The following is a 27,239-nucleotide window of genomic DNA, read 5'->3' on the forward strand; positions in this document are numbered from 1 at the left end:
GTTACTGGGTTATAATTTGATGCTTTCTCTCACCTTCAGCCAGAAATCCCTGTTCTTATCACTAGCCTCAAGCAATTGACTCTCTCCATCTCTTATTCTCCAATCCCTGGAGATTTTCTTGGTTCTGAGTTGTAATTTTTCTCTTCCCTTACAAGTTCAGCATGGTTGCTATCAGTTTCTTTCTCTTGGGTTTCCTCAGCTCACTTCTCTTCTTGGAAACCAAAACTAAATGGCAGTTTCCAGTCACCATCTTGCTCACATCTTTCAGGTACCTCTTTCCCTTTGCTCCAGATGTTGTTCCTCTTTTTCTTTCCCAGGTGCTTCCTCTCACATCTCCCAGCTCTCCCCCCCTCCTTTGTCAGGACCAAGGGAGGTACTTAGGAGAACCAGTTAGGCCAGTCTCAGCAAGTGTCTTCACTCTCTCTCCACCCTCACCCCGTTGGATTTTGGAGTCAGTATGAGCTCTCCTGCCACCCTAAATTTAGGATTCTGCATTGGCTGCCTGGACGAATGTGGGGGAAGGGAAGAATTTGCCAGGCTTCGCCTCAGTGTATGGGGATTACTCATCCACTACGCTGAGCAAGTACTGCAACGTGATACTATTAAAGACAAAAAATGCAAACTAGCCTAGTGAGAACACTGGGCACCGGCAAGGTCGGAAGGGAACGCTGAAGAGAAGCAACACATATTGGCAGCGACTTACAGAGGCTTTCGAACCAGTCTGACCGCAGGATTACCAAAGTAGCCGAGGAGCCTCCTTTTTTTTGCCTGCCAAGCCATTCACTTCCAGTTCAGGCAATCCGATAGAGCGATATACCTGTGGACTAGAGAGCTACAGCACGAAAATCAAGAGGCAAGCGCCTTTTCTATGGCTTTCTAAGCACCTGGAAGGAGGAGACCAGACGCAGAGTAAAGGTGGGGAGGGGAAGTGTAGGCTGTGCTACACATTACTGCCAAGCACGCTGAAAGCCACAGAAGCCAGAAACAGCCCCGAGATCTGACGGCGGTGCGAGAGCACGTCGGAGAAAGAGGTGGGGAGAGAAACGGCGGTGTCTCGTTGACAGTCCCGCCTGTCCGGACTCCCCAGTCCCAGCATGCAACGCGCCGCAGTTTGAATGGCGCTGCTGGGTACGGCGAGTGGGCCGCGGTGTTAGGACGCCGCCGCCGCTGCTGCCTATTCCACGGCTGGCACTGGAGGCCCGGGCAGCGGCTGAACCCCTGGGCGCGCTGGACCATGAGCGGCAGCAGGTGAGCGAACGCCGTTGCCGGGCGCTTCTCGAAGGGGCGGCGGCGGCCACGCTGCTGCATCCCGCGCTCTGGCCACGCAGGCCGGGCTCCGATTGTAAAGCGGGGTTGCTGTTTGGGAATGTGGCGGTGGCGCCCTTTTCTCTGCGATCGCCGTTCTTTGCTCTTCCTGGTGTGGGGTGATTTTTCTGGGCGCCTCAAAGCAAGAAGGCCCATCTTTTGCTGACTCTGTTGGCAGGAGTGTTCCTGGGCGGGGATATGAAGTTGGCTAGTCTCTACCTGCTCTGAACCACCCCCTTAAGTGGTGCTTGTTGGGAAGGTTGCACCTGCCCTGGGCTGCTGGAGGAAAGATTCCCCCGGTAGGAATTCTCTCTCAGGTTTGGCTTTGAAATAGAGAAACGTCTTAATACCATCAGTGTTAAGTCTTTCTCATGCTGAAAAGTCTGAAGAATGAAAAATGGTTCTAATTATTCTAGTTTTCTTTCAGACTACTTGGCTTTGTTTTCACAAAAGCATCTGGACTTTGGATGCCCAGAGTCTCTTAAAGCTGACTTTCTGCCACTTAACAAGAGTGAAGTCCTATTTGTCTGAATGGAATGGAATTAGCTTCGGAGTAAGCATGCTTAGGATTGCATTGGTGTGACTTTTCACATCCATTGATCATTTATGAAATTTTGCTACCTCTCTGTATTGCAAAATTCCACTCTGTCCAAAATCTTTTTTTCCAAAGCAAAAAATGCACATGTGGATCCTTGATGTTGAGAATTTAAATATGAAAATATTGTTATTAATCAATTGAGTAGTAATTTTGGTAGAGGATAAAAGCCCCTAGCTAACTTAAGGTTATTTGAAGACGTATCTGCAGATGGATTTTGTCTGCTTAATAGTGAGAGATCAAAGTGGAAATGCTACTAAAGATAAGTTATAAATCTTAAATGTTTCTAAATTACTAATCCCAGCAGATCAAGCCCAATCAGCATTGCCAATAAAGATGCTGGGATAAGTCATAAAAAGAGCCAGTTTGGTCTAGTGGTTAAGGCATCATCCTAGAAAACTGGAGTTCAAATCTGGCCTTAGTCATATAAGTCCAGCTGGGTGACTTTGGGCCAATAATAGGAAAATAATGTGTTGGATATGTTTGCTTCCTTGGGTTATATGTAAAAATAACAAAGGTGAGATACAAATAAAAAAATAAACCATACCTACAATAGTGATAGTATGACAGTGCAGAATATGAATTATATCTCTCTCCAGAATTCCCTCTTGGTCTCTAAAAGAGAGATCATGTATCCTAAAGAGAAAAACGACCAAGAGGTAGAAATAACAAACAAATTCAAGAGGATATGCTTTGTTGGAAAATGGTAATTAGGTACATTTCAGGAACCAGAATATTTAAAGTACTACCTCCTTGCATCTGAAGCTATAGATCATTTGGAGCTGTTACTGAAGTACCATAAAATAAGACCACCTCCCTCAAAGGCTCCATAAGAGGAGTTTTCTCATAATAGAGGCTCAGCTGATTATTTATTGGCTTTTAGGTAAATTCTTGTTTTCAGGTGGGTTGCTAACTGCTTTTTTAAAAAGCAAGGTTGCTTATTGTGAATGGCCTTATGGGCCAAATGGTGATGCATAGATTTTCTACAAATAAAATATTTTCCCTTAACTATTCTGCTTCACATCTTAGAGACTGGCAATAGATATATAGAAAGTAATCCTTTAAGCCACTTTACAGCAAGGCTTGAACTTATACCACATCACTTTAATTATGTTGGCTGGACCTCACTGACTCTTTAGAACAGAGTGTTTGGGTATTAGCTAATTCTACGTGTAGGTCCAGAGTATGACATTTAATATGTGTGTGTATCATCTAGATACCTCTTGCCTATCCCAGGGTATTTGCCATGTTATAATTTTTCCTTCACTTCAGAAGCCCATACCCTATATATCATTTTTTTCTTAGCTGTGTTTCCCCTCTCCCCATGCAACATTTTGTATATACAGAGATATTGACTGATTCATGCAATGTGGACTTCCCTTTTTTATCTGATTATTTCATTTATATAATTTTTAGTTTGCTTTCTGTCATCTCAAAGATTTGAGTCATTGTAGCTTACCATTTTGTGTGAATCAGACCATTGTGACTTGTTCAGCTACAAAGCAATGCTCAATTACTGGTGACTTCATTGATATGTCCATATAGTATTCCTGATACATTCTTGCAGGTGCAGCCCTGGTGTTCTGGTGGTATCCCATTTTAGTACTAACCAATTCAGATCCTGCTTTGGTTTTTGAGATCAGCCATGTGCTGCCAAACAAAACGGTTTTGTTTTGAAAAGTGAAGTATTATGTTGGAATTGAAAATAGTAACACCCCTTAGATATTCAGATTACTAAGAAAATTGGTGTTGCAGTTCTGTTTGTACTTATCTGACAATGAGTCCAATGGGACTTTTGATCATCTATGCAGTCCTGTCATTCTTACCTAAAAATAAGTTACATTGAACACAGTGGATTTCTGGATAAACCTGGATAGCATATTCTGCTAACTGAACTTTCTGTTTCATTATAAGAGGTGAATAGATATGCTCCATTTTTACTAAGTCTGAAACATGCCCTATTAAGTAAAAATGGTATAAATGAAGGTTTGTGTAATACTGATAAAAGTTGCTGGTAAGTATCTTCATTATTACAGCATACTGCAATGTGTAATGATAATTCTTTTGGTATACTGTTGAGGGTTTGCATTCTAATAGCTAACATTTAAAAAAACTGTGTAGTCCATGAGAAAATAATCCAAATTTCACTGAACTAAAGTTTTATAATAGCTATCATTTGAACTCCTTTGCAATCCAACTCATTAAAACTAGGAAAAAAGAGAGTTGCTTTATTTTTGAGCAAAGTCCTAGATGGTCAGAGTCTCCAGACATGCAAATTGGGCATTATGGAGTACAAGGAGTAGTTGTACTACGAGCTGTCCCACGCTTGATGGGAAGAAGGAACAAACAAATTCCAGATTCTAAAATCAAAACTGTTTGCATCCTCTACAACATGCACAAGTCACTTGGCTTGTGGAATGCAGAGTAGAAATCAATTATTTTAATGTTAATGAAGTTAGTAATAATTAAACTTGCTGTATTAGAAACAAAGATAAATTGGGTAGGATTAGCTAGTATTGGGAGGGAATTTGAGGATGTGAAATCCTCTTTCTCCTTATGGTTTAACAGATTAAAATCAGTTTTTTCTCATTTCTGTAGAAAAATAATTTAGGTTTGATACCAATTTTTCTTGTTCTCTTTCAGGAGTTTGTCGAATTACTTTTGACATTTTTTTAGAAAATTGTAATCTAATAATTGATATCTTTAAGCTTTATATATTTCATGAAGAAACATTAATATTTCATACCTTATTGTAACTATCACAAGAACTAATGATAATGTGCAAGTGGCTCTCGTTAAAATATCTGTGTTTTTTCCCATGATTAAAGCACTCTGTACACATCCTTGAGTTGACAATGCTGGCATAAAATGTGCTGTCCCTATTGCCAGTCCCTATCCCACTATTGCACCTGTTATGAATTATTGCTGATTGATTTTACTCAGAGTGTGAGCTCACTACTTGTTAATGGGAAGGTGATTGATTTCCCTATCCTCTGCCCCATCTTTACTCCTTTCCCCCAGCATGTCTCTTGCCAAAGGGGCCTGCCTCATGAATTGGCTGAGTCATTCTATCTCCCAAGTTAAAAATATATGAAATAAAGAAATACATGGAAAGACAACAAAGCGGAAATAACCCTAGAGGGGAGGGAGGCAGACATAATTATGAATTATCTGCTGGAAGTTGGGTGACATAAATTTAATAAATTACTGTGTGAATATGTAATAAATATATTACTCCTGGTGACTGCCCAGAGACTATTCCCTGCAATTTTCTTGATAAGATTTTTGGAGGTGTTTTGCCATTGCCTTCTTTCTATTGCTGACAGAGAGTGATTAATCCAGAGTCAACATCTTTGTATGTAAGGCAAGATTAGAACTCATGGTCTCCTGGTTTCTAGCCTGATGTCTAACCATTATACCAAACTGCAAGTAACTAATTTTTGTGGCATGGGATAACAGAAATATATCCCTCTATTTTTCCAAATTAACTTCTGCTTTGCTTGCCTCTACCTCATTAAAAACCTAGAGAGAAATTGATTAGAGAATTGATGGGGGGTAGGATGGAGGAGAAAGAATGCAATTATGAAAGGATCTCAGGAGCATCAGACAATGGAAGAGGAATTGCTGTGGCAAAGACTGGCTAGTGTCTGGAGGGGAGTGCATGTCTCTACCTCCTAGAATTTCCCAAAAAAACCCCAAAAAACACTTTTGGTACTGAAGAGGTCACCTGACTTAAAAATAGGTGAGAGAATGGAAGAAACCTTACAGAGTGACAAATTTTATATACCATAGTGGTGAGACATAGGTAGTCCTCAATTTACAGCCACAGCTGGGACTGGAATGTAGGTTGTTGAGTGACGTGGTTGTTAAGCAAAATGCCACGTTGCTTCCCATCTGACGGGACTCCTGGTTGTGGTCATTAAGCAGGATTTTCAGTCCCTGCTGAGTGGAGATATATTTGTGTGTGACCTGCACTGGACCTCCCAGGGCCTTGCCCAACCTGAGGCATCCCATGGATCATTCCTTACCACACTGCCTCGAAGCTCGGGAGCTGAAAATCTTCCTTGTCAAAATCTATGGAGGATTTTCAGCCCCTGAACAAAGAGATCCTCATGGATGGCCCCTTCCAGGCCTCCCCACCCGCCTGAGATACCCTTCGCTTCTTACCTTACTGGACTGCCTCTCCGCTCTCTGTTTGGTTTTCGACTCTCTCTTGCCTCAGGATTTGAGCTTCCTGCATCCCACTGAAGGAATTCAGCTCCTCTCCATGCCAAAAGAGAATTCCTTTGGCGGGGTACAGAAACAGAGCTCAAACCGTCAGGATTAGAGCTCTGTTTTTCTACCTCATCAAAGGGAGCTCAGTTTCCCTTAGGAGGCAGCTCTTTCAGCCAGCCCTCAGAGACAAGAGGGAATCCAGGCAGTAGCAGCTAGCAATTTTCCCTGCCAGCTTCTGTATTGACTTTGACGAAGCTGGCAGAGAAGATTGGAAATGGCCATCGCATGATCACAGGGCACTTGGCAGTTGGTTGTAAGTGTGAGGAGGTTGCCAAGTACCCAGATTGCAATCACGTGACCAAGGGGATGGTGGTGCATCATTTTGTGATGTCTGGAAGTGCTTTACAAGCTGAAAAGCACCCTTTCAGAGTATGTCATAATTCCAGACTATCATAATTCCAGAGGAAAATGCTACTTTTCCCCTAGTAGACCAAGCTAAATCCAAAAACACTAGGGAATTTCTGAAACTTAGCATTCAGACAAACCAGCCATCAATCGGCACAGAAATAAACCATTATTTAGATACCATTCAAGAAAGTCAATATAGCAGCAATAGCAATAGCACTTAGACTTGCATACCACTCCATAGTTGTTTACAGCACTCTCTGAGCGGTTTACAAATGTCAGCATATTGCCCCAACAATCTAGGTCCTCATTTTAGCTCAGAAGGATGGAAGGCTGAGTCACCTTGAGCCAGTCAGGATTGAACTTCTGCTGTGGGCAGAGTTAGCCTGCAATACTGCATTCTAACCACTGTGCCACCGTGGCTCCAATATAAAGCTAAGAAGGAAACAAAACAGTCAGTACATATTTTCTCTAGTAGCCAGCACCCAGATAAGCAGGGATTAATACCAGGCAAACAATCTAGCAAAAAATACCCCAATTAAGGAATGACCAAAGAGAAAACCACATCCCCATCAACACTATAAGGCAAGCTAGTCTGTATAAATAGGGAGCAAACTTGACACTCACGTGAACTAATGATGTTACCTAGTTGGATAATGAAATGACTGCAAGCAAACAATCATTCTCAGAGAGCACCAAAGACTCCACATTGCTTGCTTTATGGAAAGCCAGAAGAACTTACTGAAGTAAAGTAATAAAGCAAGGAAACTTCTGAATTGAAGAGATAAACATCTTTTTTAAAGTTCTAATGTGTTTCAAGTAAACATTGTCAAATAGAAGCAAATATTTTTGTTTCTTATAATTCTACAGTCTTTATCAAGTCTGGAAAAGCCTATAAGGCTATTAAATATAATATTTTGGCAGTATTGTGTTAAAGTGTTCTGATCAAGTAATAGTTACTTTATATACCTTTGTCCTGGGAGAAAAAGATCTGTGTGGGATTTTCCTTCCTTATTGCTTTCCTTCTGTCTTAAATTCATAAATCATATTAAATTATCAAAATCATAGTTGAAAAAAGATCTTCAACTTGTTCTTTATGATATTGATGACTATACATAAAATGCTAATCATGTTGACTCTGAAAATGGGGTATATCTACATAACAAAAGACAAGCTTATGAATTTGCAGATAATTTCAACTATTTAATGACTGTTAAGTAATTGTAAAATAATGACTTTACCTAACTATTCTGGTAGTTATTCTGTTGTATGAGAAAGTGAGATTGCTAAAGTGCCATCCTGAAACAACTTAGTAGCTTGCAAAACTAATTACACAAAGAAGTGGTTTCAAAAATCCATTTCAGATAAGTAATTTAATGTGAATGTAGGCTGCAAATGTGTTACTATGTTCAGATGTGAACATAGGCTCTAAATCTGGTAGGTTACTCATGTAATAACTGATAGTTTTAAGTAGATTGACTAGACAAGTCTTAGTTAATGACTAGGAATAGCTGTATGTACTGTGGAAGAGACCATATGCAACAAATGAGTAATGTGTGGCAGAACAAGCTACCTACCTGTTTGTGATTTGGGGAGAATAAGGCTTCAGTGATAAGTAATCATGGGGGGAGGAGTATGTATATGTTATTGCTTGGTAATATAGGTTTAAGGGAATTATTGGTATAGGCTATTCTGTCCTTAAAGCGCATCAGCCAATCCATATGCTACAGGTAAGCCAGTCTTCCCTTACCTGGTATTGTCCCATTATCTTCTCTGGGAGATTATAGAAATTGAAGCCTAATACAACTAGAGTGTCCCGCATTGGGGAACAGACCATAGATGGCTGTGTTCTTTATTGATGTAATGCTAGGATACATTTTTTTATCATTTGTCCTTTAATTATGGTACTTAAGCCAGATTTGAAAATGTAAAAATAATAGGGTAAAAAAATCAAATTACTTCAAGTATTTCAGATACTATAGTGTTATGAAAGCTAAATTGTGGATTTAACTGCTAAGTTGATTACTTGATCTCCTCAGCTTAAATAAAGCAGATGGCCTCCAGTATTATAACATGTTTGATTTCTATGTGAAACATGTCTATCCTGTTTTTCAGACTTGTAGTTTAAAAATTGCATTGCAAAAAATAGGGGATGAGAAAAGGAACACAAGACTATTTGGAAACTTGTTTTTAACTTTTTGGCTTTCATTCTAACCATAATGATAGTATAATGCTCAAATACACCCTAGATTGTTGTCTAATCTCTAATGTCTTTTAGTAACGGAGATGTTGGTCTTGCAGCTACCCACTGGAGTAAACTTACCTCTCTCCCCCCTACTTTCTGGTGGGATGTTTGCTGGCTGATAACCCGTATCAGGAGCATAGTTGGTGACTATTTTTCTAACACAGATGAAGAGTGGACTACAATCTAAATAGTGCAGAATGACAGAAGTTTCAGACTTCAACTGTAAAGGAAAAAATATTTCAAGAGTCACTATTGAGCTCCCACAATGAATAATAATTAGTACAATTCAGAGAGACAGAGTGAGGGGAAAATCTGGGCCTGCATTTTGCAGCTAGGTATGCTGTCAGTCACACGTTAGTGCTATAGGACAGGGGTCCTCAACCTTGGCAACTTTAAGACTTGTGATCTTCAACTCCCAGAATTCCTCAGCCAGCTGCTGGCTGAGGAATTCTGGGAGTTGAAGTCCGCAAGTCTTAAATTTGCCAAGGTTGAGGATCCCTGCTGTAGGACATGTAGGGATTTCAGGGTCAGAGTTCACCAAGCTTTTGTGTTGCTCACCATCAGAGCTAGAAAGGATTCTTTTAAGGCATCCTGGTCTATCCTTTGCTATGTGCAGGATTCACAATACATATTTACCTCCTGCCTGAAAAATATCCAGTGAAAGATTGTGGAGGTGAAGAAAGGAGTACAATGCTGAGGAGAAGAACCATGTTTATTGCTATGATCAGTAGATATTTGCTTTCCAAGAAAGAGGGAAGAACCCCAAACAACAGAAAAGTAGAGATTCTTACATATGTTGGAATTGAGAGGCAGAACAACTAGGGATCTGATTCATGTACAGGTGTTGGGGAAGTGAGATAACAGTTTTCTATTATAAAGCAAAAATTGTGTTGTCTTGTTTTTGTAGCAAGACAATTGAATTGTGAATGCTATGGAGGTGATAAGCAGGATTCACTCTTGATTAGAATGGAATTCCTGCAGTTTCTCATCTCCTAAAGCAAAGTTTCCTCATTAAGGCTACCCCCTAGGTCAGGGGTGTCAAACTCGCAATGTCATGTGACGTGTCGCAACATGTCACGACTTTTTTTCCATTGCTGGCAATGGGGTGGGCGCAGTTTTGGCATGACGCATCCGGCCCGTGGACCGGCAGTTTGACAGCCCTGCCCTAGATGAACCTTTATGAAGACAGGTGAAGGCTTTCTCATTGTTTTGGCTGTGATGGGATTAAAGGGGCTTTTGCTGCAGTGGAAACATGATGTGCCACAGCCTGGGAGTGGTTTTAATTTTATATATGGAAATAGGAAAGCAGCAATCAGCAGAGGGGAAGAGGAAATTTGCAACAGGAGAGGCAGAGGAGATGGGTAGGGGGAGTGTTTGCAGCTTTATTTCATTATTGTTTCATCACCAGAAATGTTCCTAACAGTGTTATGTGCTACAGTTTGTCTAGCTCAGGGGTTCCCAACCGGGAGTGCTCGCAACACCTGGGGGTGCGAAAACTTGGGTTTTCAAAATTATAGTGTATATGCATAATTTGTTGCTGTTATTTTGAACTTTTGTAAGGGGTGTGAGAATATATCAGAAGCGTTCTAGGGGTGTGGGGTATATAAAAGGTTGGGAACCGCTGGTCTAGCTCATTGATTTCAAACCTATGATGTGTATGTCAAAGTTGACATGTCACTACCAACACTTGACAACAACTTTCTCAAAGCACAACTCTGGAAATTAGTTGTTTTACTTATATTTCATGTTTGTAACCATTTAATGTTTCTTTATATAATGCATAGCACCTCATGTTTGCACTATAAATAAATAAATAAATATGCAATAATTTTTGTTCTGCGGAGGGGTGACAGGCCAGCAGAGTCAAATTAGGCATTTTCTGAATTTTTGCCACAGTGAGCAAAAGGTTCAGCATTACTGACCTAATTCCTTATTGATGCTCAATATTCCGAAGCTTCTACCTTGTCTGTAAGTGGCTCTTACATATTATAACATTAGGTTAAAGGGGGCTGGAGTTTACAATAAAATCTAAGAAATAGCTTTTAGGGTTTAAAATTTTATATCTTAAAATATGTAGAGAATAATTTCAGTGCACAGTACAATCTACAGTGTGATCTGGTTACAATATTATGCATAATCAGTAAAAATACATAGTTAACCATAATTTTAATACTATGCAGGTTATTCAGTTCTATTTTAACATTCAAGTTTAGACCGTACTGTAATATAGATTCTACCATATCCTTTCTCTGTATTACCCAAAATGTGAAATTAAAGTAATATTTTTTTTCCTTTGAGATAAAATCTGGAAAAGCTGCTAAATAGCCTGGGAATATTTTTACAATATTGCAGCTATTTGAAAAGAAAATTGTTTTTATAATCCAACATTTACAGAAGTTTCACCATAAATTTACTGCTTTTTAGACAGATTTGTTCAGTATTATAAGCAATATTACAGAAACATGTGAAATATTGTTAAAGTTTAGACGTGTGCTGAATCCAAATTTAATCGAATTCTTAACATTGTACTAATGAATGGTACTTAAAAGTAACTTTTCTGCATCAGCACTTGTATTTCCCAAGTTCCAGCTTTCTCTTTTGGGAAAGGATTATTAAGCATGTAGTATAGGTAATCCTCAACTTACAACCACAATTGAGCCCAAAATTTCTGTTACTAACCGAGACATTTGTTAAGTGAGTTTTATCTTTCTTGCCACAGTTAAGTGAATCACTACAGTTAAATTAGTAACACTGTTAAGTGAATCTGGCTTCCCATTGACTTTGCTTATCAGAAGATCACAAAAGGTGATCACGTGACCCTGGGACACTGCATTATAAATATGAGTCAGTTGCAAAGCATCTAAATTTTGATCCCAGCAGTTGTAGGTGTGAAAAACAGTCATAAGACATTTTTTTCAGTGCCGTTGCAACTTTGAACAGTCACTAAATGAATATTGTAAGTTGAGGACTACTTGTACTGATTTAGCTGCAGAGCACTGTTTTATTTCTGCCAGCTAATGGTGGATTGTATATCTCAGGCAAGCTGGGATATTCTTATTTTTTCCTATAGGTTATTCTATAATTAAGGCCCCAGATCAAACAGTATTTCTTAAGTACAGGAAGGTTTTTTGTTTTAAAAACCATGGTAGATATTTTAAAATTAAATGATTGCTGTTGCATAATTAATTTGTATTTTTCCAGATAAATTTACTAGATGTAATAACTGATGGGAAGATATTTTTTTTTAAATGTGAGCATATTAGAAGTGATAAGCTTGTCGTCTGCTTTCATTGTGCAGTTTTATAGACTTTGGCATGTATGTGCATTCTGCCAAATTATGTGTAGCATCTTGATCTAAACATAATTAATATTAAGATTGTAAATTAATTTTGTCTCCAAAATTAGGAATTGTGGAGATTATGGCATCTGAAGCTCAAAATGATAGAAAACGGAACCTGTTATATATTGAGGGTCGTCCTATTGATCTCCCTAAGAAAAGGAGCTCTCATTCCCTTAGTGAGAATATGAAGGAGGTAAGCTTTTCGTATATTATTTGTCTAAATCTTACCTTTTGTATTTGAACACTAGTTTTAAAAGCTAATACATATCATTTTACTGTTCAGTAAATGTATATTGTGAGAGGGCTGCTGTTTATAAAGGACCATTAATCTTCTTATTAGATAGCAGCAGGTGAATTGATTTGACTTGGATATAGGAGTGAATAGCTGGTGCTGGTTGGTTACTTGAATGGTAGACCTGTGGAGAAATCCAGGGATTTAGATTAGGGAAGAAAAATATCCTGAAAGAAAACATTGACAAACCACATCAAGAAGAGGAGATTATTGTGTCCATTAAGCCATCAGAACTCAGCTTTAAAGATTTTTTTTTTTTGACATATCTATATTGCAAATGCTTTGTGAAATATTATCTCTGAGAAAATGAAGCATATGTTGGTGGTTGTTGTTAGTTGCGAAGTCATGTCCGACCCATTGCGACCCCATGGACAACATTCTTCCAGGCCTTCTGTCCTCTACCATCTTCTGGAGTCCATTTAAGCTCATACCTACTGCTTCAGTGACTCCATCCAGCCATCTCATTCTCTGTCGTCCCCTTCTTCTATTGCCCTCAATCTTTCCCAGCATTAGGCCCTTCTCCAGTGAGTCCTTCCTTCTCATTAGGTGGCCAAAGTATTTGAGTTTCAACTTCAGGATCTGGCCTTCTAAAGAGCAGTCGTGGTTGATCTCTTCTAGGACTGACCAGTTTGAATGCCTTGCAGCCCAAGGGACTTGCAGGAGTCTTCTCCAGCACCATAGTTCAAAGGCCTCAATTCTTTGTTGCTCAGCCTTGGTAGTCTTCTCTAAAAGGCATCAGAGCTTAGTCTTCATGTTCACTTTGAGACTTGGAATACAGTTTATTTTGGGATTAGTTGAAATTTGAGATGTAGCCTTACCTGGTAAAACAGATTTACTTGTACATTAAACTATAGTAAAATCTTTTGCCTTAGAATTATACATAAACTCACTTGTTATGATTTGATATTTTCTGTGGATGCAACTAATATATATTCTTGTGGAACAGCCCATTAACAGATAAGATGACCCTCAAATTGTTAACCAAAATACCATGAAAAATGTGCCTCCCGTAAATAAGCTGACCCTTGAAATTTTATCATGTTTAATTTTTATAATTGGCTTACCCGTGGGTGAGAGAGGGAGAGGGAGGGAGGGAGAGAGAGAGAGAGAAGGAGAGGGAGAGAGAGAGATGATATAGAATATATAGTAGGAATATATATATAGAAAAAAGAATTGCCTTCTGTCAGTAGCAATAAACCTCAGCAGAGTTATGTTCACTAACAATTATAGATTATAAAAAATGATAACTGTTAATTCTACAATTGAAGTTTCTGAATTACAGAACTGTAAAGTATGCTAGAGAAAAATGGAAATATAGAAAAAAGAAACAGAAAATGGTAGTAAAATTTGGAAATATTTTGGGAACAAATAGGCTTGGATGCTGGCACTTCCTGTTAAAGTTTATTTGAGATTCTTAATTCTCCCAAACTACAAATATTAATCATTAATATATCAATGCTTAACTAAGTTTCTAAAATATTTCCTTTCTGCATTCCATTTCCCCTCCCCCAATAATTTATTGTACTATAACAATGCTACATATTTCTTCAATTCATGGTTAATATTCTGAAAAGTTAATGAATCCAAATATGTGAAGTAATAGAACCCCAAAGTCCAGAAATGGAAAGAGTTTATACTATTGAAACCCATATTATAGATTATATTATAGATTCTGAACGTTCAGCAGTAGTGCTGTTGTAGAAGTTAAAATGCAATTTTGCTAATCTCAAAATGTCCATACTACACAGATTGTAAATTAAGTTGTGAATATAAAGGTGGCCTACAAAATGTTGCTTATATTGATAAAAGGCCTTTTGAGCGAAGCTATTTTGTGAAAACACTATATTACAGATCAGAATATTAAATATTAAAGCATCTATTTATTCAGTCATCTAGTAATACAATAAATACTAGCTAAATTGATATTTTGAAGTATGCCACTTGCTATATTTTAAACCATTGGTATAGAATGCAATAAATTATTAATTGTTATGTAATGATTTTAGTGAGACTTTTTCCTAATGTCAAAAATGACATTGTACTTCTGATTGTAGTACAATGTTTTTTCATACTTCTGATGTCATAATTTCTTCTGTCCTTATGGATGTCATAATATCTTGTATTTCAGTTAAATAGTCAGAGTTGCCATTGGTAATTTTACTTTTCTGAAGTCAAAACTAAAGTGATTTTCTCCAAATACAATCAAAACTAAGTGAACATGCATTTAAAAATATGGGTGAAAGGTATTGCTATTAATGTAACATTTTTAATGTTTATTTCTAGGATAAGAAATCTCCAAAACATTTGGCTTCTTGCACAAGCAGGTAAGAGCTACCTTGGTTGATTGTGAGAAAAGAAGACTAGTGTGTTTGGAAACAGAAATCCTTCTGGTTTAAATAATCAGTTGAAACTATTGAAAGAGGGCATCTTTTGTCCAGGTCACTTAGAACTAAATGCTGTTAGTATCTTTGGCATGCATCGTGAAACAGTTTTTTGGGTCTCATTCCATCTCTTGGTGCTCATCTCTAATTGGGCTAAAAATAGCATTGTCCTAATGTCAGAGGCATCTGATAAAACTGATTTGTCACACTGTAGGAAGTCTCCTGGTCATGTAAATTTGCCTATAAGGAATTTAATTTCCACACCAATACCTGTTTGGTGGTTGACTAGAAGGAAACATAATTAACTGTCCGAAACTGCTTGTACAGTTCCAATTCCAGGGGTCTCTGTTTGTGGCTGCTGAGGTATATACAGCAATTGGTCAGAAATAATGCCAATCTTTTTTGGACCAATTTATTGCGCAAATGTTTACAGAGACGTAATGGTGCAATATAATACTTTTATTGCTGTATCTATTCTCATTTTTCCTCAACTTTTTATGTCCTGGGGGAGAGATACGAGCATAGACATTTTTAGGGGGTAATGCTTCAAATAGTGTTTTCCACGCCAGATTTGAAACATGTCTTTCATGTCTAATAGCATTCTCATAGTAAATGCAAGATGACATTCTGGCACAAAAGATTCTAAGATTGCATCCACGTTGGTTGGATGTTTTATATTCAGATGTTAAATAAACTTTCTTTTTCTTGCAGAGCAACAGTTGGACAAACTCTAACCAGCCCCCATTCTCTGTTCAAAGTAGTATATTGTAGAAGAAAAGCTCATTACTATTCTCCAAAGCCTTGTTTCAAAAAGAAACAGCTCCCTAAAGTTAGAGGCCGTGACATGGCAAATAAGGAAAATGAACTAGCCTGTGCAGGTAACCTGCCAGCCAAATTGCCTCCTGATGGTCGTACTTTCTTACTGAACTCCAGTGAGGCTGGCCAGTCTCAAACAGAGAGTCCTTCATCAAAATACAGTGGATTTTTTTCAGAGGTAAATTAAACATTTTATATTTTTAAAATTTTATGAATCAGAATATAAGCCATTGGAATTCTGTTTACCTTCCTCTGTTTTACTGTCTATGTTGGGATTTGATTACTCTTTGCTATAGACCACCTATCACCCAAATTTGCTTCGGTGTAGGGATTATGAGAACTGTAGGGGGAAGATGTATCAGTGAGTCATAATTATAGAACTGAATATAATCCATTTTATTAATATCAAAATTATTTAATATAGTAACTCAACATTGCAAGATCTAGAGGCTGTCTGGGAACAGATGGGGAAAAGCAAGCTCATACTAAATCCTACTGAGACTGTGTTGCTGTTTGTACATTAACATCTAAGTTATCTGGGAACATTAACCCTGATAGTTGTTCTAGCCAGAATCATGTTTTCCTAAAGGAGATGATCTGTATCTTGGAACTTCTCTTGAACCCTCAGCTTTTGCTGCAGTAGCAGGTGGTACTGGAGGCTGTGTTGCCTGATGCACCCTAAATTGACCTATAAGCCCTTATGATAGTAACATAGGCTCATATCACTGCATAATCAGATTTCTTCAATGTGCATTATGGGGAGATGCCTTTGAAGTCAACTTAAAAGCTTCAGCTGGTGCAAAATATAGCAACTCTGAGAACTCTCCACAGCAGAATTATTCCTGCCCTGGCCACATTGGTTGTCAGTAGAGTATGTTTTCTGGCCCAATTCAGCATGTTGTTCATTAACTATGAAGCCCTATATGGGATATATCAAGATTAACTATTAAACAGGATTCTGTCTATCCAGTCTGGACATCTAGAATGGGACCTTTGAAAATCCAAGTCCTCCAAAGTGCAAAGGTTGGGCTAGGCGTAAAGATAACCTCCAGGTTCAGAACCATCTTCCCCAGAGATGCTTATGGCTCAGATATTGCTCTCATTGAAAAATAACTTTATTTCAACTATCTTTTGGTCTTTAATATGATTGTGGTAAACTACTGATATATTTATTATGTTTGATTTCTTCTGTTTTAGTATTCAGAATACACCAAGATTAGAGCACTATTCAAAAATTATAACTATATAACTACTGGAAAATAGTATTTTCTGTAACATGCAGAAAATAGTTCAATGTGAATAAAACAAATTTGTAATTGAAAATCTAATGCAAATGCTTTTTCCATTCCATTCCTTTTCTGTAACTCTGTATTAATTATCACTGCTGGAAAGAAGGCCCTCATGCTGTGATACATTCTGTCTTTCTCTCAGAAGATGGACAGAACGTGCTGGCTACATAAATTACTATTCGTCCAGTAGGCTAATGCAACAACCTTTTTTGGTTCCTTCATACTATAGAGGAACATGCAAATTAGAGCAATGTCTGGCAACAACCTCTTGTATTATTTGTAGAGTAATGCATTAAACATGGGCTTAAAATAGATTTCACAAATACTATTTTATGTATAAAAAACAATTGTTGTATAAAGTCAAGCTTCTGTAGGTAAAGTTCAACAACAAGCTGACCTCAGAACATTTGAGTTGTCTGGAATCATGCATTTTTAAATCTTAAGTAAATAAATAAAATAAAAAAATCCATTCATGAGCATTCTGTCAGGCATAGAAATCATCCCTCCTGTTCCATGAGCAACAGTTGCTTCCATTCACAGAAATACTGTTCTGGAAGAATATTTATTTATCATTAAACAACTTGTGCGGAGCTGCATATAAATAGCTCTAATAGACTCAGCTGATAGAAAATTCATAGAATCATAGGTCTTGGCTCATAACACTTAGACTGTTCTTGTGTTTCTAGGTTTCTGAAGATCATGATACAATGGCCCAAGTTCTCTTCAGTAGAAATCTCCGTCTGAATGTAGCTTTAACCTTTTGGAAGAGGAGAAGTATAAGTGAACTTGTAGCCTATTTAGTGAGGTAAAGTTTTTGGAAGACTGCTGCTAGCTGAACTGAAGTCATATTGTGTGTATGGGGGGGGGGAGGTTATATGTAGGATTCTTTTTACAAAGAAGAGCCTGGATGGAAACAATGCATTAATCTTAGTGATTGGGTGTTCCCTCCAGGAAGTGTTATTTGTATTTTATATAACAATAACAGTGGACTTAAATGCCAAATCCAGTCTAAACATCTGGATGATGATGATGATGATGATGATAATAATAATAATAATAATACTGGTGTATCATTTGACAAAATAACAGTCAATTGCAAAACATAGTTTTACTTGGAACAGCTTATATACTGCAATGATACCTTTAACACCATCAAACAAGTACATCTACATATTCCAGGTAAATAAAAATATCAAGTCCAGTCTAAACATCTGGCTGAATATGTAATAATAATAATAATAATAATAATGGGATAATTAATAATGGAATGCAAGACCATAATTTTTAAACCTGTGGAATTCTTCACAGGTTTACTATGCACAGACTTTATTTGCATAAATTAATGTAATAATATTCAGCCATTCCTAATATACTACCCTTAGATACTGTCTTATGAAATGTATGTAAAAAGCAGTGACTAATGGTGTATTTTTATGTTTCCAGGATACAAGATCTAGGAGTAGTTGTAGATTGTCTCCCTGTCCTTACCAGCAGGTAAAAGAAAAATCTAGAGGAAGGGGTTGATTGAATATATGTTATGTATATTTAGACATACTAATAATGCCTTGTTTCAGTTTACAGGAAGAAAAACCTTATATTTCTGTTGGTTGCTGTGTAGACCTTCTACCATTAATAAAATTAATGCTTAAAAGCAAATTTGAAGAGTAAGTTTTTTTAAAAATATTATGTAATTATTTAGAGAATAAAAATAAAAGTTAATCTTTACCTTTTGTAGTTTGCTATTCCTGATAAACACACAGAATTGCATGTCAAGGGTAGGATCAACAGTGATTTTATTGGTCTCATTGTCCTAACATGGAGGGCAAACGTGTGGCCTTTCAAATGTTGCTGAGCTATAAATTCCAAAATCCCAGGCAGGATGGGTTAAAGTAAGGGATGCTAGAAAGCCATCAGATCTACAACGATTTTATATTTGCACTTAGTCTTCCTCAGCCTGATTTACTGATGCTAAAGATGTGCCTCCTACTATTTATATATTTAAAATCAAGCAATTTCTGTTAGTTCAGTTGTTTAAGTCTGTTTGGATAAAAAAGATTTTGGGGAAATCAAAAACAGTGTTGCTGAACAGAATGACTTGGAAAAAATGTTTCCCAATTATAAGTTGGTTGAATTATACCCATATAACTCAGATATTTTGCCTTCTAAGAAAAAAAAAAACACTGAATACATTATTAGGAAGATTTATTCTGCTTGTTTTTTCCATTCATTAAAAAAACCTGATTTGAAAAATTTCTTAGTAGTTTGCAACTGTTTTAAGGAATATTTTGCCAATGTTTAAGCTGTTTTCAGAATGAAGCTTTTCATAGTGATTTCTTTCCCCCCCTAGATATGTAATTGTTGGTTTAAATTGGCTTCAGGCTGTGATTAAGAGATGGTGGTCACAACTTTCTATCCATACGGATAAGATAGAAGATGGGTAAGTAACCCTTTTTAAACATTGCAGCTTTTTAAACACTGTGACTTTTAGTATGACTGCTAAACTTTTAGATGATGATGATGATAATAATAGTAGTAGTAGTAGTAGTAGTAGTAGTAGTAGTAGTAGTAGTAGTAGTAGTAGTAAGAATAACTAAAAACTTTCCTGATTAAAAAAAACCCTAGATTTTGTGAGCATACTGTTGGGAGCAATTCTAAAAATGATCAGATTAAACAGTATTAAGAAGTTTGATCATACAGATCTTTCCCTTTCACTTAGTACTGAAAACTGCTATAAAAATGGAGAAAACTTTTTTTTCTATTAGAACTAGAAATTATGACTCATGGTAGATTTTCTTCCCTAATCTTCAATAATCTCTGTTATCTATGCTTTTTGATATGTGAAGCTGAAGGTAGAAAAAAATAATTAACTTGAATAACAATTGCAAAGTAATTTTGTCAATATAAGATGCACATAGAATTGTTTATTTGATTTATATAGTTACCCATCTCATATATGTAACTTTGGGGGGCTTACAATAAAATAGATAAAAACAAATACATTACATAAAATAAAAAAATACAGCAGTTAAGCAAATAAAATAACCATTAACAAAGCCAAGAGATGAACTCCATCTCACTTCCAGGTCCCCAGGCTCTGGACAAAACCAAATTTTTAGGGCCTTGTGAAAAGCCAGTAGAGTTAGGGCCCATCTAATCTCTGGTGGAAAGGTATTCTACAAAGAAGGTGCCATGTTGGAAAAGGCCAACCAGGATTTCTTAGCTCAGGGCTTTTCAACCTTTTCACCCATTGTACCACTTTTCGGATAAGGCAATATCTGAGTACCACCACTCACCCAGCAAGGTATCAAAAACTTGACACCCCCCCCCCAAAAGGAAAAAATGAGAAAGTACAGGTAGTCCTCGACTTACAACAATTGGCTTAGTGACTGTTTGAAGTTACAACGGCACTGAAAAAAGTGAATTATGATCATTTTTCACACTTATGACTGTTGCAGCATCCCCAGGGTCATGTGATTTACATTTGGATGCTTGGCAACTGATTCATATTTATGACGTTCACAGTGTCCCAGGATCATGTGATCAATGGCCGGGGGCGAGGCCAGCTGATCACTCAGGTTGCTGGGTGCCTGGGGGGGGGGAAATCCGTGGGTCTCTGAGATGGGACTGGAGTGGGTGCCTGCCTCCCTTCTCTCCCATTGTCCCTTCCTTCCTTCTTTCACCTCCCTTTGTCCCTTCCTCCTTCCCGCCCTCTCTTCCATTGTCCCTTCTTTCCTTCACCTCCCTCTTAGTTCCTTCCTCCTTCCCTCCCTCTTTCCCACTGTCCCTTCCTTCTTTCCTTCCTTTCCTTCACCTCCCTCTTAATCCCTTCCTCCTTCCCTCTTTCCTATTGTCCTTTCCTTCCTTCCTTCCTTCCTTCCTTTCACCTCCCTTTGTCCCTTCCTTCTTCCCTCCCTCTCCCATTGTCCCTTCCTTCTTTCCTTCCTTTCCTTCACCTCCTTTTGTCCCTCCTTCCCTCCCTCTCTCCCATTGTCCCTTCCTTCTTTCCTTCCTTTCCTTCACCTCTCTTTGTCCCTTTTCTTCCCTTCACCTCCCTTTGTCCCTTCCTCCTTCCCTCCCTCTTTCCCATTGTCCCTTCCTTCCCTTCACCTCCCTTTGTCCCTTCCTCCTTCCCTCCCTCTCTCCTATTGTCCCTTCCTTCTTTCCTTCCTTTCCTTCACCTCCCTTTGTCCCTTCTTCCTTCTCTCCCATTATCCCTTCCTTCCTTTCCTTCACCTCCCTCTTTGTCCCTTCCTCCTTCCCTCCCTCTCTCCCTGTCAAGCCCCCATGAACGGGCGGGGGAGGGGTTGTGGACGACGTGCGGGGAGGCAAAGGAGACCAGCAACCAGTGCCGTTCTACCTGGCAGCGTGGGTGTCAGATCCGTGGGCGTCCTGACCAACAGCTGAGTGGCTCCGACTTCTGGCTGCCAAACAGCTGATGGGCGCAAGGCCGCGTGGGTGTCCCCACAAACAGCTGAGTGGCTCCTACTCTTAACCACCAAACTGCTGATGGGCAGGAGGCCGCATCGGCGTCCCGACGAACAACTGAGTAGCTCCTACTCTTAGCATCCGAACTGATGGGCGCGAGGCCGCAGCAGGGAGCCAAGGGCCGATGGCGCAGCCTGAAGCTGAAAGGCTCTGTCTCCCAGCCGCCAAACAGCTAATGAATGCAAGGCCTGGACCACAGCCGAACGGCGCAGGGACGCTCACGGGACTGGAAGGCTGCAGCTCTGCAGCTTCCTTCCTTCCTTCCTTCCTTCCTTCCTTCCTTCCTTCCTTCCTTCCTTCCTTCCTTCCTTCCTTCCTTCCTTCCATTGTTTGTGCTACGCTGCCCAGACCCAAGCCTGGTTTTGGCAGGCAGCAACACATCACGGCCCTGCCTGACATCACGGCCCTGCCTGTGCACACGCAGAGGCAGAGGAGAGTGCCCAGGGCAGGGCGGGGATGTCACCGGTTCACCTCCCGTTTTCAGGCATGTACATTACGAACCGGCTACTTCTCCCAGTCATTTTCCCCCTACCGGGGTCCAGCGTTCGAGCCAGGTTCCCCGATCCTCTCCGTGTACATCGTTCTTCCCATAGCTCTCCCCAGCGCTGTTGAGAGATGCCCATTTCTGGCCGCATTACCACTGTTCTTAAGTTACATTTGCACCCGCCCAAAGGAAGAGAGCGACGCTTTTCTCCCTCCTCCAAAGGAAGGAGACAAACCCGCATCGCCACCAAGTCACTCTTCCTTCAGGTAGGCTGGCCATCGCGGAACTGGGGAAGGGTTAAATGCTGTGAAACAGTGGGGGGAGGGAGTCAAGCAGGTGCATTTCTCCCTCCACACCCGTGTTTTATTGGCTTTGCCTGGCGCGCGTCAGCAAAACGGCCTCGATTCCCACCTGCTGCCTCGGGATGAGTCCTCCGGGAGGCAACATGAGGGCCGTGAGGGGTATCGCAAACTCGCGGGGGAAAAGAAGATGGAAGAGAGTAAGGCCGCAACAGAGAGAGAAGGTGGAAAAGAAGGAGGGGCGGTTGTGATGTTGGTGCTCAGGGCCGCGACGCGAGCACTCTCAAACCCCTTCCTGCTGTCTCAAACCTCTTCCTGCCGAGGGAGTAGACGGCTCTGTGTCCTATCAGGCTAGCGCTTGTTGTGAACTAAGAGAGAAGGGAAGGGCGATATGGATCCCACTGACCTGCGTGCACGAGAAGTCAATCCGGTTACTGCACAATGAGTCCCTGGGGAGGGCGGGGCCTTGGTCTGCACCTGCGCTCTTCGCGCACCCTCCTGCAGAGCACGTTCGGTAGGGTTCGTGCAGGCTACCGCCAAGCAGCATGTTTTCTACAAACAAGTGAGCTGGGAAGGAGCAGAGCGGGAGGGAGGAAGGCAGTCAGGTGATCACGTACCACCAGTGGTACTTGTACCATCGGTTGAAAAGCCCTGTCTTAGCTGACAGCACCCAGTGCTTTTGTTCCTACAGAAATAATATATTTCTGATCTTGAAAGTATGGCATCTATTGAAGTCTCCAGCATGGTACAAGAAAAAAAATTGTAGAACGTAAGTTGAAACCTGCTCTAAGGTTGATAAAATGTGTGTAATGGCCATCTCAAATTTCAGTTAAAATTATTTAAAAACATTTTTTCTGCATTAGCCAATAACGTATCAAAGGTACAATTGGTCATATACAGTATTTGAAATCTAGGTAAAATAGATACCATGAGACACTGATTGTTCTTTATTTATTACATTGATATTCCATACTTTTGGCTTTCTTTTTCAGAAATATTCAGATTTTAAAAGAACAATTAAGTATATTGTGGAAACAAGCAAACCATCTTACTTTGGTTCCAGGATATACGGGTAATATAGCAAAGGTAACATATCTATTTGAAGATAATATATTTTTGAAATTAATTTATGTTCTTAATTATATATAATTTAATTTTTAGTGGAATGTACCAAGTTATATTCTTCTGCCCTTCTCTTGCTGTGATACTCAGTCTCATTTAAAGAGTTAGATTCTCTACAGCTATATTGGAGATGGGGTGTCCCTTGCATGAGCTGAAGCCCCATCATGTAACTTTGAAGACAGCCTATTGAGTTACTGTTTGAGGTTAATTATTTGGAATTAATAGTAGTATTTTTTTTTTTGTATACACAGTATCAATGCACTCATATTCAGACAGATACTGGGTTAGTTGAACAAACCTCTCACGCCTCTCCCCTCTTGTCATTACTGAGATAGAAATTGAATCTGGTTTATATGTTTGCTCCTCGTTCTCTCTTTTCCTTGATTATTTTATCTGGTTATTATCTCGATCTTTGCTTTTCATGTATTGCAGACAGAAGGCTCTGAGAAGTGTATGTTATTTATACACCCAAGGATAGAAATATATGTAGTTTTGTCTCCTAATATCTCTGCATTAGTTACCCCTCACTCTGACCTTGTTAATTGAAATAGATAAGTTAGGAATGAGGATCTATATACATTCACATAAATACAAAAATAGAACTTTCAATATAATTGGAGAAATGATTATCTGAGCAAATTAAAGAAAAGAACTCCAGTTTATACTTCGTTGTTTAATGCATCAAATGGGAGATACAGGGGGATATTTTTTGTATGTCAAAGGTTATGTTTCTAGGTCAGTTTACTTGCTGTTGTATAGGTGTTAATTAAAACCTGAACAGGAACTAAAGGATATGTGAGTTACCAAAATATTTTACTAATGTTAATACATTATGCAAAACTACAAGTTTGTTTAACTATAATTTATTAATGAAATATACTGATTGGCCGTGTATAAGTAAACCAACCATGATGTACTACAGTTCCTATGTAATACTTCAAATGTTCTGATTTTTTTTTTTAATCCTGTACTCAAATGTCAGTGTTTGTATTATATTTCTACAAAGAAATTTCTGAGTAAGAATAAAGATAAACATGCCAGTGTTTGCTAAAGCAGTGTTTCTCAACTTTGGCAGCTTGAAGATGTCTGGACTTCAACTCCCAGAATTCCTCAGCCAGCATTCTGGGAGTTGAAATATTATGGCTGGCATTCAAAGAGAGGCTTGGTGTTATGAATTACTTTTGGAATTAATGTGTTTTACTGTTTCTATTTTTTTTTTTTTTTAGGGTGTGGAATCTTATTTGTTACAGTTGCATTGATATACCTGAAGGACAAAGCTGTGTGCTTAAACAGGGTCAGTCAACAGCAACACTAAGCAAGATACTCTTTCCAAATAATTCCTCTTCTGAGAACTGTCTTTGACAGAAGAAGGCTGGACCATTGGACTATTTAATGCAAACACTAAATATCCATCTGCTTCACATTGAAGTGGAAAAAATTCTAACAGGAGCAACTTTTACTTCAGTGAGGTGAAAGTGCACTATGAAAACTCTATGTATGCCTTTGCCGCACTTGGGGGATATTTTCAGTTACCTGGTGAAATCATGAAAGTGTTTCTTCTACATAACTGTATGATAGAACAATACCTAATTGTGAAGACAGAATTGAAAACCATTACTAGGAACCACAAAAGACCATTTGCCATAAAGTTTTTTTAAATCATGTTTTTCTTATAACTGTAAAAATGTATTTTCAGATATGTTACAAATTTTGAGTTTTGATGTACTGAATTTCTGAAATGTGTCTGCTATATTAATCAAAATATTAAAGACTATTTTTGTTGCACTACTGAAAAACTGCATCTAGCTAAGAGGCCTTAACTACTAGAATTGCAAATAGCCAATATATTAGGGTATCATATATATAGCCAATATATTAAATAACTATAAAGAGGGATGGAAATTCCTTTGAAAAAAAAATCAAAGTGTTTACACAAATTGTGTACAAATCATTTTGAAACGTTTTGCACACTGAAATATATTGAAGTGGGGTTTTCCACTAAATTGACTACTTAAATACCTGTATGACTTAATTGTAAGAGTATTAAAATATAGAACATTGAGAAAGCTAACTGTAGATGTGAACAGAATAGTGATTCTGTATATCTTGCATTTTAATACTTTTTCTAATATATTCTACTCTTTATAGTTCGAATTACATGCAGCTTAGTAAATGTACTAATGTTACTGTTTTAAGTTCAGATTTTCCCACTTCAGAACCTTTTCTTCTGTTCTTCAAATATTTAAAACTCCTAGAAATGTTTACAGCCTGACTAGACTTGTGTGTTTCAGATTTAACAGCACAGCTGCTACCTCTTCTAACAAATGTTGCTGCAAAGCTTTCAGGCGTAGATGCCACATGGTCAAATTCCTAACTTAACACTGCTTTTTTTAAAAAACAATAAATGCAGTACATCTCATGTACAAGTTTTACAGCTGTACTTTGTTTTGGTTATTTGTGACATTTTAGGACAATCTGCTATGGCATACTTGATCATTTGAACTGAAAAACAACTTGATGTGTTTTTAAGATGGCACCTGTGTTTTATATAACTGGAAAACAGATATTTCCAAATAAAAATTTAGAAAGTGCAAGCAGTGCACCAAAATGTAAACTGAAATATTTGTAGCATGCTAGCAAAGTTACTCATTTTTTTTATGCTAAATCCCAAACTAAGATTAAATATTAGCTTTATGTATATAATCAACTGCACTGCAGGCTGTAAGAAGGAGGCCTTATGTACATTTCCTTATAAAAACAATTCTGAATTGTTAAAATTAAAAGTCTAGTTTTGTCAACTTAGTTTACAGACTCTTCCAGCTGTACAGAGTCATGCAAATTTTCCTTGGATCTTATGTCTTTATATAAGAGAAAAGCTGTCTTGCTCTTGAGCCAACAGAGCTAAAAATAATTTAAGGACTAAATATGTAAAATCAGTAATTATTTCCATAATGTTTTAAGGGCTTACTATATGAAATCGGTAGCATCAATAACAGACTGTATAATTCTATAACACTACTATTCATCTGATCAACTAACTTAAGCCAAGTAGCAATTTTATGCTCTTTCACATTGACCTCCTATTTCGTAGGCTATTTTGCCTTGGTAATTGCTTTTTCTTTTATTCCATTCTGCAGATGGATAGGTAACATAAAGTGGCATTGTATAAATTAAAGACTTAAAATGATTATGAATGAATTAGATGGGAGATTTTGGAATATTTTGTGTATGGAGATTAGAATATTTTTTAAAATGTTAAGACAGATATGGTTTAGTTTTTTTTTCCATTAAAACTGGTATTAAATCATACATCCATACATTTTGCAACTTCAGTTCCTAGAAAATGCAACAGGGAATGGGCCACCAATCAGTAATGATGATTCACATATTACATATACCTAGCTTCAGTATGTGCTGCACCAGTGTGTACTGAACAAAGGATGGACAAGGTAAAGCATCTGAAGAATGTGTTTTGCAAAGCCATAGGACAGTGGTGGCGAACCTATGACACAGGTGCCAGAGGTGGCACTCAGAGCCCTCTCTGTGGGCACATGCGTCATCGCCCCAGTCCTAGGCCTTCAGCTGGGTTTTATAAAACCTTTTCACTTTAGGCCTCCGCCACCATGTGCAAAAAAAAAAAAAAGATTCAGTCAATTTCAACTTCTCGTGGGAAAAAAAAAGATCTTGCAAAGTTGGAATTTATTAACTTTTTAGTCCCACCCAATCTGCCGTTACCATCACAGCCACGCCCACCCAATGGGCCACACCTAGCCAATGGGCCACACCCACCCGGCACCCGACGATGCATAAGTGGGTTTTGGATTGCAGTTTGGGTATTCGGTCTCTAAAAGGTTTGCCATCACTGCCATAGGACAGTACAGCAGTTCAGACAGTCCTCATTTAGTGACCAGAGTTGGGACTGGAAACTCAGTCACTAAGTGATGCAGTTGCTAAGTGGAAAATCAC

General features: G+C 38.5%; 1 protein-coding gene across 2 annotated transcripts; it reads left to right on the forward strand.

The window, feature by feature from the left end:
- KATNBL1 (katanin regulatory subunit B1 like 1) lies at positions 1-25,705 on the forward strand. Of its 2 annotated transcripts, none has more exons than XM_039341580.1 (10): positions 1-853; positions 12,171-12,298; positions 14,681-14,721; positions 15,490-15,772; positions 17,570-17,688; positions 18,327-18,377; positions 18,458-18,547; positions 19,231-19,320; positions 23,144-23,237; positions 24,500-25,705. In XM_039341580.1, exons 2-10 carry the CDS (start codon positions 12,185-12,187, stop codon positions 24,530-24,532), a joined length of 915 nt encoding a protein of 304 aa, XP_039197514.1. In that variant the 5' UTR covers positions 1-853; positions 12,171-12,184; the 3' UTR covers positions 24,533-25,705. The 2 variants fall into 2 exon arrangements, with proteins under 2 accessions (XP_039197514.1, XP_039197512.1); XM_039341578.1 differs by having other exon boundaries at positions 498-1,248.
- The last annotated feature ends 1,534 nt before the right edge of the window (positions 25,706-27,239 follow it).

Source organism: Crotalus tigris, unplaced genomic scaffold (genome assembly GCF_016545835.1).
Source record: "Crotalus tigris isolate CLP2741 ecotype Arizona unplaced genomic scaffold, ASM1654583v1 scf7180000017771.5222438, whole genome shotgun sequence".
Lineage (NCBI taxonomy): Eukaryota > Metazoa > Chordata > Lepidosauria > Squamata > Viperidae > Crotalus > Crotalus tigris.

Coding starts and splice junctions, on each gene's coding strand:
- KATNBL1 (XM_039341580.1), top strand. CDS start 12,185: ATGGCATCTGAAGCTCAAAATGATAGAAAACGGAACCTGTTATATATT. Junction 14,722..15,489: donor TTGGCTTCTTGCACAAGCAG/GTAAGAGCTACC, acceptor TTTTTCTTGCAG/AGCAACAGTTGGACAAACTC. Junction 23,238..24,499: donor ATACGGGTAATATAGCAAAG/GTAACATATCTA, acceptor TTTTTTTTTTAG/GGTGTGGAATCTTATTTGTT.